Here is a 14,109-nt window from a genome sequence, read left to right on the forward strand (position 1 = left end):
TCATTACCCAACTCCCTGCTGGCGCCTCTCTAAAAGGTTCCCCTGATATCTAATCCTCTCGTGACGAATGACGGTAAGAAACATGACCCATATCTTACATGAAAGCCATTACGCCTTGACGTGCCACATGTCATCAATCTCTCGGAGAATACCATCCACGTGCGTCATGACAAAGTCGTGGCTGCCAGGCAACACGCGCCAGCGGACCTTGTCCTCGCCACCAACCAGAGGCAGCGCATCACGACGGTAATCTTCAACGTTGATGATCTCATCGGCAGCCGCCAGCAAGATGGCAGTGGTGCCAGAGGGACGCTTGGCTAGCTTCTCCCACGCCTGGTGCTGCTCAGTCAGGGGTGCAAAGCGAATGCTGGACATGAAGGCGGGGACGAAGCCGTGGTGATTGACCACCTGCCAGCGGACGTACTCCATCACACGCTGCTCCAGGGGTGTGACACGCTCACCAGACGCGGGCACGACCTCAGCCTCAGCAACGGCCACAGGCGGCGGAGTGGTGATGCTCTCGATGGCCGTCTTGTCGGGTTGCCTTGCTGAGGCGGCGATGGGCTGCTGGAGTCGTCGGCGTGTGGCTACAGCGAGGATACGCTCCGGAACCAGACCAGTTTGGAAGAGGAAACGGGAGACATGGCCGAAGGAAGCGGCACGGATGAGACCTGCAGGAGCAAGGAGGACAAGATCTCGGACCAGGTCAGGAAAGGCGTTGGCAAAGTGCACGGCAATGCCACCACCAAGGGAGTAGCCGACGAGACGGAAGGCGCCGTTGCCGGTCCAGGCCAGGGGGCTCGAAGCCAAGGCGAGGAGCATCTGGGAGACGTAGAGGCGGGCGTCATGGGGGAGGTCAGCCACACCATCTGAGAATCCACGGCCAAAGAGATCCTTATCATGTTGTCAGTCAAGGTCAATAGGGTGAAAAAAACGGGAGGACTTACAAAGAGCATCACACGGTAGCCTCGCTTGGCAATAGCGTTGGCCAGAGGCGCAAGAGTGACACACGGGGTGCTGATTCCGTGAACAAACAAGACCTTTTCTCCATCCTCAGGGCCAAACTCATAGACTCGCATGCTTCCATACTTGAATCACGGTGTTAGCAGTGGTCATGATGTAGCGGCTCCGGTGTTCGGGGCGGAGGGGCCCACTCACCGGAGTCTCCACGTCTCGGGCTCCGGGGAACTGGTCCGGCTGGTAGACAAGGTGTCTGGTCTCGTCGGCGCGGCTCTTGGCGTAGACGCCCTCGCTGAGGGGATTGCGGATTCTGCTTGGGCGGGCAGGGTAGAGAAGGGCACGGGCGAGTGCGAGGAAGGAGACGGTGGCCAGGACGGTGGTGGTGGCCACGAGGGCCGGGCTGGCGGCGTCTTGGGAGGACATTGTTGGAGTAGGTTTGAGTGAGGAAAAGAAAGAAAGAAGAGTGAGATTGTAAAACTGCTGAGCTGGCAAATCGAAAGATTGAGTGTGTCTCTCACGAGTAACACAGACGGTTCAGTTCCAAGCCACCTCTTTCCCTTTCGCATAGGGGTATGGTAGTAAGCAAGCCCTCCTTCTCCTATCGCACCCTGATTGTAAATGAGACAAGCCACAGATTACAAAAGCCACTTGGATTCGTCCAACGCACGGAGGGATCGACAGGGACGAGAAGGAAAAGGTACAACAAAGAAGTAGAGAGAGGTTCAAGTTTTGTTTGCTCGGGGCTTCAAGGATAACGTCACCGTTATTTTAGTGGCTCCCCGGCTTGGTCGGCAAGGAAGGATGGAACCCAACTGATGCACGCACACTGGGAAGGTGCGATGGTGGATGGTGGATGCACTGCAGGACGGGTGTCCCCGCTCTGAGCCGCCTGGGCAGGTGCAGACTCAGGTGCAGTTGCCCTGTCGGAGGCCAGCAACTGTCCAAACAGAGACTACCCTCACTGGAAACCCTGCCACTACATCGCCATATCCCGCCCACGTGGAGCATCATGTGTCGTCTGTATAATGCGCATCCGTCCACATGGCAATCACTGACAATATCATGTCTGTCTCTTGTTAAATGCAACTGGCCTGTAAATACAGACATCAATTAACGTAAATCCCCGGGTATCTCGCACGTTTCCCATTATCCAACCAACCAACCAACCTTGGCATAGATCGCTTCCATTATCCCAATCCAACCGCCCACGCAGCGTTTCCCAGCTGCCTTATCAACACACACAGATTCTCGACAATGGCCGGAGCTGTGCTTTGTCCATTTGAAAAGTTGGTCCTTAGCACCTCATATGCTGCTTCCATACTTGTCTTTGGATCCTCGATCGCTGCCTCGGATGCTCCCTCGCGTCCGCCGGGTCCACGGATGATAGGCCGGCCCTGCCCAAGCGTGATGAATCTCTGCATCACTATCGACTCTGGGTCGTCGAGGTAGACCTTTTCCAGCGGCGAGGTCGCGTTTTGTCGACGACTAGCCCGGGTCACCACACCATAAGTCCACAGGGCGAGCGCCGCGTGATGGACCCCTACTGCATAAAAGTTCTTCAAGTGGCCAGCTGGGAATAGCTTCGCAAATCGCAAAACCTGGCCGGCGCAACTCACAGCTGCGCGAGAGTCGGTAGTCTCAGTCCACTTCTGTAGCACGGGATAGACTCGCCGTGCCTGATCCTCTCCCTCCTTGCCCGCGAAGAGCTGAAGGTCATCTAGCGACACGTGCAGGTTCATCATGAGCTGGTTGAGCACCAGCCGCTCCTGCGCAGAAATCTCAGGCCAGGTGGCTGTCGTTGACTGAAAGGCCTGAAGATCCTGGACTAGCTGCTGATGTCGCGAGCCAAGCAGAGAGCCGTAGCCTCCGATGGCGCTTGTCGTGTAAGTTCGCGTTCGGCAGGCCGAGCTCAGACATCTGAACTCCAGAATCAGGGCCCAGAATGCGTGAAGGTAGATTGCTGTCGAGAACTGCACGTCCACCCGGTGGCGGTTCGTGGGAAGGAGATTCACGTCATAAAGAAGATCGCCTACTGATGGCGCCCTCTTAGTCTGTCCCGCCTCTCGCTCGAGGTAGAGGCCCTTCCATTCCTTTGCCGTTTTGGCATACCAAAGCTCCTTGGCAGCCGGTAGAGGAAGTGTAAGCTCAGCATACGACATGACAGGGTTTGTCAAAGCCGTCATGGACTGCTGGCTATCTCGGAGGAAGCAGTGAAAGACAAGTCTGTTAAGACAGGTTAGCACCTCACCATGAGACTCAAGGCTTGTATTTACCGTTTCCACTTCTCCATCTCAATCCAGCTCCTCCATTTCTGCTCTAGAATGGCACCTTCATCTGCAGGGTCGACCGAAATCAAAGGGTAGGAGGATCTCTGAAGCTTGCCACGATATCGCATCATCTGTACTGCGTCAGCATAGTGCTCAATTAGAAGCGCTCGGCACTAGGTCATACCGTGACCGGAATATTAACGTGGCATTCGGCAATCTCCATCTTTCGTCGATTCCCACTCCAGAGACCGGCGTCCTGGCCAAGAATGATAGCTTGGATAAGACCTATGTTCAATATTGTCTCATTGTTCATCTCGAACTACAACAGTCAGCTGCTGGACAAAACGAAAACCAGTTTCAAGGGCCATGTTCTGGGCACATACTCGGTTAGGCATAACGAGACCTAAGCAAGATCGTTAGCATAGCTTTGTAGCACCATAAAGAGAATCCTACTTACGGACGGACTCTTGTAGAGCGTATCCGAACTTGCGTAGGGTCGAAACTGGCGCCAACACGGCACCACCTACTGCTGCGCCAGCTATCCATTCCGGCTCTTGTTCGTTCAGCTTGAAGGTCGGAAAGTGTATCCACTCCGATACTTGATTAGTGTGGGAGTTGAGAAAGATGTGGACCATTGTGTCCATGACATCTGCCGAGGGAAACGATGAGGATATGCGATTCGACATGGAGTCTGGTCGACAGGCACTCAAGACCACAGCCAAGACTCGGTCACGGGCTGACAGATCCAGTTTTTGGTCAACCACTTTTTGCAGTCCCTTCTTGGCCGCCTGGGCTTGTATACTAGCAACGTCTCTATTTGGAACGGGTAGATTTGCCTGCTCGCCATAGGCGTTGTCGTTGGCCACGGGGTCCCATCTCCAGGGAGACACGTCCCAAGCATTGACCAAACTCTGACGCATCTGCGCAATATCGACAGAGTTGTCCGTTTCAGGGGTCTCCTGTTGGACCGGCAAGGTGTCAGTCATGCCATCGGTATTCCAGTGATCCAGCAGACCAAAATCCATGTCTGAGAGCTCGAGGTTGCTATCATCGCAAAAGTTCAAGACAGCAAGCCCTTGGTTCTCAGCCATTTTGGCAGAGTGGTCAAATTGTTGTTGTTCGTACAACACATCTCGGAGGAAGTCGCAAAAGGGAAGGCGGTCCACGGCCACTGGACCCCCTGCGCCAGGCTCGAGTTTGGGTGCCAAGCCATCTGGGATGGCGTGATCTCCAACTGTATCTGGGGTAGATAGTTGGCCAGAGTCCGAATTCAATGGAGGAGTCTGTTCAAGTGGAGAGGTTCTTTCAACAGAGTGGTGAACCTGCAGCGTTGAATCGGGCATACCGGCCATTGGATAATCGGCAGAGAAGCTCGTATTTTCGCGTTCATCGCCGTAGGGCGTGTTAGAGTGCCCGTTAGCAGATAAATGCATCAAATGCATGGCAGCGGCTGAGCCAGCCTCGGCAGAAACGCACGTCAACCCCCGACGAACGCATCTCTGGCAGGGCTTCTCTTCCTGGCATTTGACACGGGCAGAAGCGCATGCTTTGCAAGCGTGTGTTACACGACCAGCGCTTGGAGAGGTTGTGGCACGGCGTCTCTTCTTGGACGAGTCATTCTCGTGGTTTGTCTCGTGCCGCTTCTTCAGGTCCGCGCGCGCAAACGTCTTGCCGCAGACGCCGCAGGCGAAGCGACGGCCAAGAGTATGCGTCTGGACATGACGCTGAAGATGCTCAGGTCTCGAGTAGCGGCGTCCACAGTCGCCGCAGGCGTAGAGAGATGGCCCCGTGTGCGCTCTGTTCACAGCAGAACTAGGCGCGGCTGAAACGGGATTAGGAGGCGTGGTGGTGGGCGCAGACGAGGGTTGTCCGATGGCAGCGGGGTTGAAGGGCCTCGCACCGAGCGCAACACCAGGAGCAGACGGAGGCGGATACGGCTGAGACGAGGCAAAAAGAACCGGAGCCGAAGCAGTGTTCGGAGCGGAAGTGGGATCGGGGTTCGGACGCGGAGGATCGAGAATGTGGGAGAGGCTCGAGAGCGAGGGACCAGACATGGCGCAGTCAGTCAGTCCAGGGCGGACTTGAGTGTCCAATTGACGGGGGGTTATAGCGTCGGCATCGGCTGGCAGCGGTAAATCTATACGGGGAGGGGCCTTTAATAGGGCCAAGCGGGATATAGAGAGATGAATACGAGGCGAAGCAGTAAGGTTAAGTGTAAGTGTAGGAGAACGAGTGGTAGGGCTGGGATGAAGTGGGAACGGCAGTCCGGATAAGGGAAGCCTCTTGGGGGTTGATGGATATAAGCAAGGGTAGGAACGACCGAGGCAGAGAATGCGACAAGAGAAAGGAGGGAAAGAGCGAGAGGGAGAAAAAAAATAGTAGCAGAGGAAACAAACAACCCAAGGTCAGACGACGGCAATACCCGACATAACCATCGACTAAAAATCAAATCACTGCATGCATGATTTCGCCTCACAGACAAGACCGCGATCAATTGCGTGGTACCGGGGAGCAGGAGTTGGGGACCTGACATTAGCAGCCCGCTCAAGACGCCGCGATTTGGGGCGACGTCCGATGTCGTCGTAAGCTCCGTCCACAAGTGGCCGGGGTTTGTGATGGGGATAGCGTCAAAGAATCGACCCTGCGCTGCGCTTAGGTGCCCTACGTGCTTGCGTGCGTACGTACCTGGCCCCATCCATCACCCATGGACTTGACCCCGTTGATGAAACCATTACGCGCCCTTGAGTTGCGTATGTTGAGCAAGCCCTTCTCCCTGAAGTCTTTATCAGATTCAGTATCATCTGAAACAGGACCGGCGCGTCTACTCAGGCCGTTCAGCCGTGCCAAGACTCGACTTGATGCTCGACAGGATAAGATGCTTCTCTTGTCTGAGTACAGCTTTTCTCTGCCCCGGTCACGGCGTTGGCGACTTCAAGCCAACGCCATCCCACCTCACTAACACCAATCAAGATCCGCCATCACGGAGCCAAACACCTTATTGTCCGCGTCACCTGGGGGGCCAATTTCAGACATGGTCATGTCCATTCTGCGTCCTATTACGATGCTATTCTGGACGCCGGTGCAGTAATCGTCTTTACGCGAGCATTGCTCTCAGGACGGCAGTTGAGATGCTCAGCCCAGGGGAGATTATCGTCACCATCAACATAACCATCACCACCTGCGCCTCGCAGTTCGTGCTATTCTCGATCAGAGACGCCACCCACTAACCTCCGCAAGCACCCCCCTGTCTTTTTGGGTGCCAGGGCCTTAGTGCTATTCACACCTTCTTGGCAACGCGGCTTCGAGATGCTGAGTTCCTGGGGCACGGTAAAACTCTTCTGCTTCTATTCCCATCAAGATGCATATTTGACCTCATCACTACCAGCCATCATGACCCATTAAACCTTATCGATGTAATGACCAATGTCTCCAATGGCTCCGACTCGTGACGACCGGGCCGTCGCTCTAGACGCCTCCGTCGACACCGGTGCCCGAGCAACTCGCCGACACGCGCTGGGAAACGTCCGCATACGCAACCAAGAGACAAATGCTCTGATTTTCATCCCCACCCCGTCTTCGGACCCGAATGATCCCCTGAACTGGTACTGACATCCTGCTCTCTTCTCTGTCTGCGTCAGGGACATTCGATACTCATCAGTCCTCCCTTAGGTCGCCATGGCGGAAGTACTACACCGCTGGCCTGGTCTGTTTGGCCATGACGATGTCCAACTTCCTCGCCGCTGGACCTTCCATCGCCATCGTCCAGACTGCCCTGAGCTTCTTTCCTGACGCGGTCGTCAACGACACTCTAACAAGCTCCGCTATCCCCAAGATCGCCTACTTCTTCACTACCACTAGTCTCCTACTCGGTGTCGGATGCTTCTTCTGGGTCCCCATCGCGAACAAGTATGGCCGAAGACCCGTCTATCTTGCCAGCTACTCCGTCTACTTCGCCGTGGCCGTGGCCCTGATCTTTGTCAAGTCTTACGGGGGCTTTCTTGCTGGCCGGATCCTCATGGGCTTTGGAGCCGGTGCTGCAGAAACGATTGCCCCTATTACGATTGCCGACATTTTCTTCCTGCACGAGCGGGGGGCAATCATGTCCTTCTACAACTGCGCCCTATCCGTCGGTGTCGCCTTGGGCATGGTCGTTTCAGGCCTCATCACTATCGATTACGAGTGGAGAACCATCTATCAAGTTGGCTGTGCTCTCGTGGGTTTCGTCTTGGTACTCATCTTCTTCTCCTTCCCAGAGACGGCCTACAACCGCCAGTACGATCAAAGCGACGGGTCTATTACTGGCGTCGAAATCGAAAAGAAAGACTGCTTGGGCTTGGATCCGGCAAACGCAGGCAGGCCTGCGAACGTATCCGAACAGAAGAAGCAAGGAGGGACAATACTTGGCATATCTCACAGATCATTGACCAATGAGTCTTTGCTAAGGATGTTCCTTCGACCCTTTGGCCTTATTATACTTCCCCCTGTGCTTTGGGCTGCGCTCATCCAGGCAGTCACCATTGGTTTTCTAGTTGCTGTCTCGTCCAACGTTGACACAGCGTTTGAAGGAACCTACGATTTTGACTCATACCAGGTCGGCCTCTGCTTCATAGCCGCCATCATCGGGTCCCTGGTTGGCATCCCTGCTGGCGGTCACCTTGGAGATTTAGTGGCAGATTATTTTACCAAGAGGAATGGGGGTATTCGAGAACCCGAGATGCGGCTCCCTGTCATGGCGTTGTCCTTGGTTACCACACCGCTTTCTTTGACCCTGTACGGAGTTGGGATCCATCATCAACTTCACTGGATTGTCCCCACCATTGGTCTGGGTCTTCTAAACTTTTCCGTCACGCAAGCGTCGTGCGTATGCTTGGTATATGTCATTGACGCCTACAGACCGGTTGCTGGTGAAGTCAGCCTTGCTGTGCTGGGCTTCAAAGGCGAGTTCCCCCTTTCTCCAACTTGAGGTTGGTTCGAAGCTAACCTGTCACAGCTCTATTCGGCTTCCTCTTGTCGTTTTATACCAACCCCTGGATAAACAACTCCGGATACCAAATCGCCTACGGCACGATGGCTGGCATCGCAGCCGCCATCCTTATCTTGTGGATACCTTTATATATATGGGGCAAAAGAATACGGTATGCAACTTGGGACTGGCCACTTGTGTCCTATATCCATTGGTACGGCGACCGTGAAGTGGGAGAATAGGCCTTTGAGGTTGTGCGGAAAGATAAATGCAAGGGGTAATCACGTTTAGCATGGTATGCCTCGTATAATTCTAGCTAAATAGATATTCAAAGTGACATGCCAGCATCAAGCACCGCATTGACTCCCGTGACCGTCTTAGACTTGATAAAGCAGAGAACCTGCTGAGCAACATCGTCAACCGTCACCAGACGCCCAAGTTTCGTCCGATCTGTCATCTCCTTTATCTTCTCTTCAGAAAAGCTAAGGCCCCAATCCTAGGCCAATTAGCACAGAATCAATTCTCCGCGGGAAATTGTGCCTTACCGTTAGCATGAGTCCAGGAGACACGCTATTCACCCGGATCCTCGGGCTCGCGGCCAGCGCCAGACCCTTGGCGAGGTGAATCTGCGCTGCCTTGGTGACGGCGTACGCCTGGCCACGTCAGCCTCATATATTGAGCTATGGGATTCAGATCCTAACTTACCAGAGAGCTCCCGCTCACTTTCACGCCGGCGAAAGATGCCGTGGTAATGAAGACGCCTTCTGTCTTGTCCAGATGCTCTTTCGCAGCATGCATGAGGAACAGGTGAGACTTGACGTTCATGTTGAAGCATCGGTCCCAGTCCTCCTCATTGACATTGTCATCCAAGTTAGTTATATCCCGGATCTTGGTCCAGCCTCCATTGGAGAAAACAGCATCCAGCCGTCCCATTGCGCCCACGACCTCATCCACCAGTTTAATCAGGTCTGCCCGTACTCCCAGGTCGGCACGGAAAGACAAGAAGTTGTTCTCGCTATGAGGTAGCGGCGAGAGGGCGTGTAGCTCTTGCACGAAGCTGGCGGCGCGGGTGGAATCAGAGTGATAGTTGACGGCGACACGCATTCCGTCCTTGACTAGGAGGCGGGCTGTAGTAGCGCCGAGGCCGGCGGTGCCGCCAGTAATGAGCGCAACGGGCGAGGGAGGCGACGACATGATTTACGGATTCTAATGATATAGTATATGTCACTGAAGTTCAGTTTCTAGCTGTGAAGTTGATTAGTTTCCCCTCATCCTGTCTTGGCAGAGGTTTGATATCCTCCGCTGCCCGGGATCCGGCGGGGGCGGGCCCGGAGCGGGGAAGCGGGGATCTGGTTGGAGATCGGAGCCGGGACCGGAGCACATTCGGCCGATAAGCACCAAGGTTATCCCGACCTCGGACAACTAGGCAACTAATCTTTCTCTTATCTATTCAAACCCATTCATTGCGTCGCATATTCTTTCCGCCGTAAAGGTAGTCCCATTCACCAGTATGACCATGCGTGGTGTTTCCAATAGATTAGTTTTGTATCATGGCGTCTGTAGCAGTCTGTATTGTTGAATGGTTTGCCGCAACCCAATAAGAAAGCATTCTTACGCGAACTGCATGGAAATGCATGCTGTAGCGAGAATGGCATGTTGCCTCGCAAGTCAAGATACACCAATTGCCTCGGGAGGCGTGAGAGTCGCCTGTGCAGCCAATATTCTCGGGTCCCGGTGCTCCGAAGTACAGGGCAATGTGGGAGCAGCGCATCAGGCATGTGTGCCAATTAGAAGAAATCAATGCACTGGATGTTTCCGTTGCGATTATTCATAAATAAATGCCTCTCCCTCTTCACGTTCGTCTTCCCGGGCCGGCTGGATATCAAGGTTCTGGTGTCTAGTTCCCTTTGCGTTCGCAAGTTGAAACACACATATACATCATTTAAATCATGACCACGCAGAATGGGGACCTGGATCACTTACCCTCCCCCGAAGATAACTCAGCTTCAGCTTCTCACCGTGGTCCACTCAGGGTTGCCATAATAGGCGCAGGCATCGGTGGTCTCAGTGCTGCTATTGGACTCCGACGTCAAGGCCACCAAGTTGATGTAAGTAGTCCTTTCTCAATGAGCTGCCGAACTTGTATGAACCCGTATCAGCTTTACGAAAAATCAAGCTTCGCCGTCGAGCTGGGTGCCGGTATCCATCTCACCCCCAACGGGAATGGGATCCTACGGCGATGGGGCATCTTTGCCGAGGAGTTTGGCGGCACTCTGCTGAACCGCCGATTCGAGTTTCACTACAATGGCGAACCTATCCTGGACGAGGACTTGACGACGCCTAACCTTCGCTGGGAGCATCCTTAGCATCTAGTTCACAGGGTTGCGCTGCATGAGCGATTGAAGAGGGCCGCGGCTGGAGAAGATGGGCGAGGTTTGCCAGCCATCCTGCATACATCATCAGAAGTTGTCCACGTTTCACCAGAGAGGGGTAAAATTACCCTAGTAAATGGCACTATCATCGAGGCAGATGTCATAATTGGGGCGGATGGTGTTCATGTAAGTGTATTCCTGTGGTTGCCTGGTTTGACTCTATTTAATGTAAGCCCCTAGTCCAGAAGTCGACGATTCATCTGTGACTCTATGCCCGGGGTTGTAAGCTCAGGGAAGGGCGCATTCCGATTCCTAATCCCGAGATCATTGGCAGACGAGGACCCGGAAACACAACCTCTTGTCGAGGCTCGAGACGCTGCGTACATGTGGTTCGCTAATGATAGACGAGTTGTTCTGTATCCTTGCAATTCGAATAAGACTCTTAACTTTGTCTGTATACACCCCGAAGAAGAGTCTCATTCAATGGCGGGTGATGGTCTGCGATTCCTGTGACGTATGTCAGGAACGGGCGCTAACGTTGGCGTAGGTTGGGACAAGACTGGCTCACTCGAGCAGGTCCTTGAGGTGTTCAAGAGCTTCGATCCAGTTCTTCTTCGACTATTTCGGAAGGTGGACCCCAAGGGACTCAAAGTGTGGCAATTGCTGGACATGGAGAAGCCCCCAGCCTGGGTAAATGAAAGGATGGCTTTGCTTGGAGATGCTGCCCACCCATTCACGCCTTGTATGTAACCGGCATATTTTTCGTCCTTATGTTACTAACCGCTGTCAAGATCAGGGACAAGGGGCAAATCAGGCCATAGAAGACGCAGCTGCTATTACAGTTGTGTTGCCTTACGGCACCTGTCCACAGACGTGCCAGAACGCCTAAAGATGTACGAGAAGATCCGCTACGACAGGGCTCATAAAATACAGAGTGATTCCCGGAGAGCGGGCTCGGACTGGAAAGATGGAAAGCCCCAAGTCGACCGTAAGTATGACATTCTCGAAGTGTGAGGTCATGTTGGCTTACAGGATGCGAGCTGCGATATTTGGGAGCTTCAACTTTGCCCACGACGCCTACCACCACGCGAAGATCGTTTTCAAGCGGCATCTTTGGAAGAGCACACCAGGTTCCAGATGGAGAATGCCGGTTTCTTTCGGGCCGTCTTATGAGTTACGCAGCCACGACTCAAGTGACTCTCGGCAGACCTTCACAACCGCTGCCGTGAGGTTCAAGTCGTCACGGACGTATCTCGAGTCCCTACTCCCGACCGAGTCGTACACTTTTGTGGCCGATGACACAGTTTGCGAAGTGAGCCTTGCCATCACCACCCGGAAGAATGTGCCGTGTCTAGGGGGCGCAGACTACAGCCGATTTGGCCTTTACCTCCATGGCGTCCAGTACAAGAGGGACGACGGCTCAACCATTCAAGGCAGCTTTGTGCCTGTGCTTCTAGAGGATTCGGCTGATATGGTTATTTCAACAAGAGAGGAACAAGGGATGCCTGCCCTCTTCTGCGACATCGAGGTTACCTCAACCCCGCAGACCTATCAGATGAAGGCATCGTGGAGGGGCGCGAATTTCACAGATTTGATCTTGGAGGATCTCGAGGAGGATCCTCAAGCTGCAGAAAACGCGGGAGATTATGTATCGGGCCGCGTTCTCCTATCACATCACTTTAGGCCGAAAATCGGGGTCCCTGAGGAGCCAGGTGAGACATGCGCCATCAAGGGGAGCATTGGGGATTCATCTTGCAGGGTGACCCAGAGATGGCGGATCAAAAAAGGGTCCGTCAAACTGCAGGGTCACAGCTGGGAATCACTTCCGACGCTTCATCATGTTGCAGCAAGCCTAGCGGATATGGCTATGTATGGCATTGTATCTGCCGAGGTGGTGAGTGGAACCGGTGTTCCTGACAGGAGGAAGTATAGCAGAATCTAGAAGACGTCGCATGTGTTGGGGTTCATATGAGCTGCGTGAGAGATCCATCTGCTAGGTCCATCGGGAAGATTAGATGCAAGGACGGAACATATGCAGAGTGAGCTGGCCATATACAGTCGTGTTACTGGACACGATATATGCCATGATCTGAATCCAGGTGTCAAGTCCCACTGCCAAGGCCAAGTTGAGGCCGGGTTTCACGGGAACAGAGATGTACGACCTATCGGAGGAGTATCCGGAGGGAAGACGGAATGTAGCTGGCCGCGTGGTGTCGATCGAAGAGGCGAGTACCGAGAAGGTCTCATATGAACATCCATCTCCCGCATCAATACGAGTTGACTCGGTCCAACTCGACTTATTCGTCCTTACAGTTGACACTCAAGTTGACCTTCACCATGGCTAGCAACCAACTTCCCATCCCGAATCGATTCATTACTGGCCACAACCAAGCTGGCAAGGCGATATTCGAAACCTGCCTCCCCGATGCGCTCGTCAGAACCAACGTCGGGACTCACGACTTCTTTCTGGGCTATGTCACCAACGAACATCCCGTCGATCTCCAGGACAACAAGGACATTGGCGTCTACGAGCAATACTTGGCCCAGCCTCCAGGACTCGCCGTCCCAGGGGGTAGTGTCCTTCGATTCGTCGACTTCCCACCGGGCAAGTCGGCCATGCACCGGACGGTGAGCATCGACTACGGCATTGTGCTCGAGGGCGAGATGGAGCTGCTGCTAGACTCGGGCGAGACCCGCCATATGAAACGCGGAGATGTCGCCATCCAGCGCGGGACGATTCACCAATGGATAAATCCTAGTGGCAACGATTGGGCACGGATGGTGTTTATGCTCCAGGAGAGCAAGCCGTTGGTTGTGAATGGGGTCACGTTGGAGGAGGAGCTCGGCGAGATGGAAGGCAAGCTACCGCCTTCGAAGAAATAGTGTCCGGGAAGAAGGATCGAAAGGAGAAGGAGGTTGTCGAGAGCGGGAAATTGGTGTAATAAAAGTGTCAATGACAGACAGACGAGGTCTGAATGGAGGTGACGGTCCTAGAAATGGAAGGGTCCAGATCAAAGTCCCTGTCAACCTGATAAGCCGGACTTGGCGCGTGCCCTGTGGGTGCCTATTTCCATGGGATGGATCAGTCCTAACAAACGTGGCTGATCCGCCAGCCGCGTCTAGTTAGGCGCTCCCCCACTGGCCCTGTAGTAGCAGGTACTAACGCCCCCAGTTCGCCCGAGCTTGGTGATGCAAGGGTCGCGTGGGCGAACTGAACTGGACTGATCTCTACTGGGCTGTCCCGGCCAGGACCGCCTCTCCTCCTCCTCCACTGAACTTGCCCCTCAGGCAGGGACTGACTCCATGGATGCCAGGACTTGACTCGACGACTCTGTTCTTCTTGTCATCGACTTCGGCTTGACTCTGCATCTCATTTTGGTCATATTTTCCTTCTCCTTTCCTCCTCTGACTGCCGTTTCATCCAGGTACGTACGCGCGAATCCCCAAGGTTTCAGCCCCAATCTTGATACCTACGTCCGCCTGTTATTATGCATCATGCGAGATCGGGCTCGGCCAACCATTTGCTAATCGCACATTCAGTCTCAGG

At 54.1% G+C, this 14,109-nt stretch overlaps 6 protein-coding genes across 6 annotated transcripts; 3 read left to right on the forward strand and 3 right to left on the reverse strand.

The window, feature by feature from the left end:
- Positions 1-108: 108 nt before the first annotated feature.
- On the reverse strand, positions 109-1,383 carry MRS44_003018 (uncharacterized protein; the record flags this gene model as incomplete). Its single annotated transcript, XM_065623052.1, has 3 exons — positions 109-894; positions 948-1,088; positions 1,159-1,383. 3 exons carry the CDS (start codon positions 1,381-1,383, stop codon positions 109-111), a joined length of 1,152 nt encoding a protein of 383 aa, XP_065479124.1.
- A 764-nt stretch (positions 1,384-2,147) lies between these two features.
- On the reverse strand, positions 2,148-5,281 carry MRS44_003019 (uncharacterized protein; the record flags this gene model as incomplete). The annotated part of the gene is made up of 5 exons (XM_046270569.2): positions 2,148-3,183; positions 3,234-3,358; positions 3,412-3,546; positions 3,611-3,630; positions 3,685-5,281. The coding sequence occupies 5 exons, from the start codon at positions 5,279-5,281 to the stop codon at positions 2,148-2,150; spliced, it is 2,913 nt and encodes a 970-aa protein (XP_046137133.2).
- Positions 5,282-6,659: 1,378 nt separating this feature from the next.
- MRS44_003020 (uncharacterized protein) lies at positions 6,660-8,190 on the forward strand (the record flags this gene model as incomplete). Its single annotated transcript, XM_046275271.2, has 2 exons — positions 6,660-6,829; positions 6,897-8,190. The coding sequence occupies 2 exons, from the start codon at positions 6,660-6,662 to the stop codon at positions 8,188-8,190; spliced, it is 1,464 nt and encodes a 487-aa protein (XP_046137134.2).
- A 328-nt stretch (positions 8,191-8,518) lies between these two features.
- Positions 8,519-9,384, reverse strand: MRS44_003021 (uncharacterized protein; the record flags this gene model as incomplete). The annotated part of the gene is made up of 3 exons (XM_046268289.2): positions 8,519-8,686; positions 8,736-8,843; positions 8,896-9,384. The coding sequence occupies 3 exons, from the start codon at positions 9,382-9,384 to the stop codon at positions 8,519-8,521; spliced, it is 765 nt and encodes a 254-aa protein (XP_046137135.2).
- Positions 9,385-10,139: 755 nt separating this feature from the next.
- On the forward strand, positions 10,140-10,556 carry MRS44_003022 (uncharacterized protein; the record flags this gene model as incomplete). Its single annotated transcript, XM_065623053.1, has 2 exons — positions 10,140-10,298; positions 10,350-10,556. The coding sequence occupies 2 exons, from the start codon at positions 10,140-10,142 to the stop codon at positions 10,554-10,556; spliced, it is 366 nt and encodes a 121-aa protein (XP_065479125.1).
- Positions 10,557-11,078: 522 nt separating this feature from the next.
- MRS44_003023 (uncharacterized protein) lies at positions 11,079-13,445 on the forward strand (the record flags this gene model as incomplete). Its single annotated transcript, XM_065623054.1, has 6 exons — positions 11,079-11,304; positions 11,354-11,435; positions 11,496-12,274; positions 12,410-12,456; positions 12,662-12,802; positions 12,876-13,445. 6 exons carry the CDS (start codon positions 11,079-11,081, stop codon positions 13,443-13,445), a joined length of 1,845 nt encoding a protein of 614 aa, XP_065479126.1.
- Between the last annotated feature and the right edge of the window lie 664 nt (positions 13,446-14,109).

The sequence above is a fragment of the Fusarium solani genome (genome assembly GCF_023522795.1).
Source record: "Fusarium solani strain SB1 chromosome Unknown bctg00000001, whole genome shotgun sequence".
Taxonomy (NCBI): Eukaryota; Fungi; Ascomycota; class Sordariomycetes; order Hypocreales; family Nectriaceae; genus Fusarium; species Fusarium solani.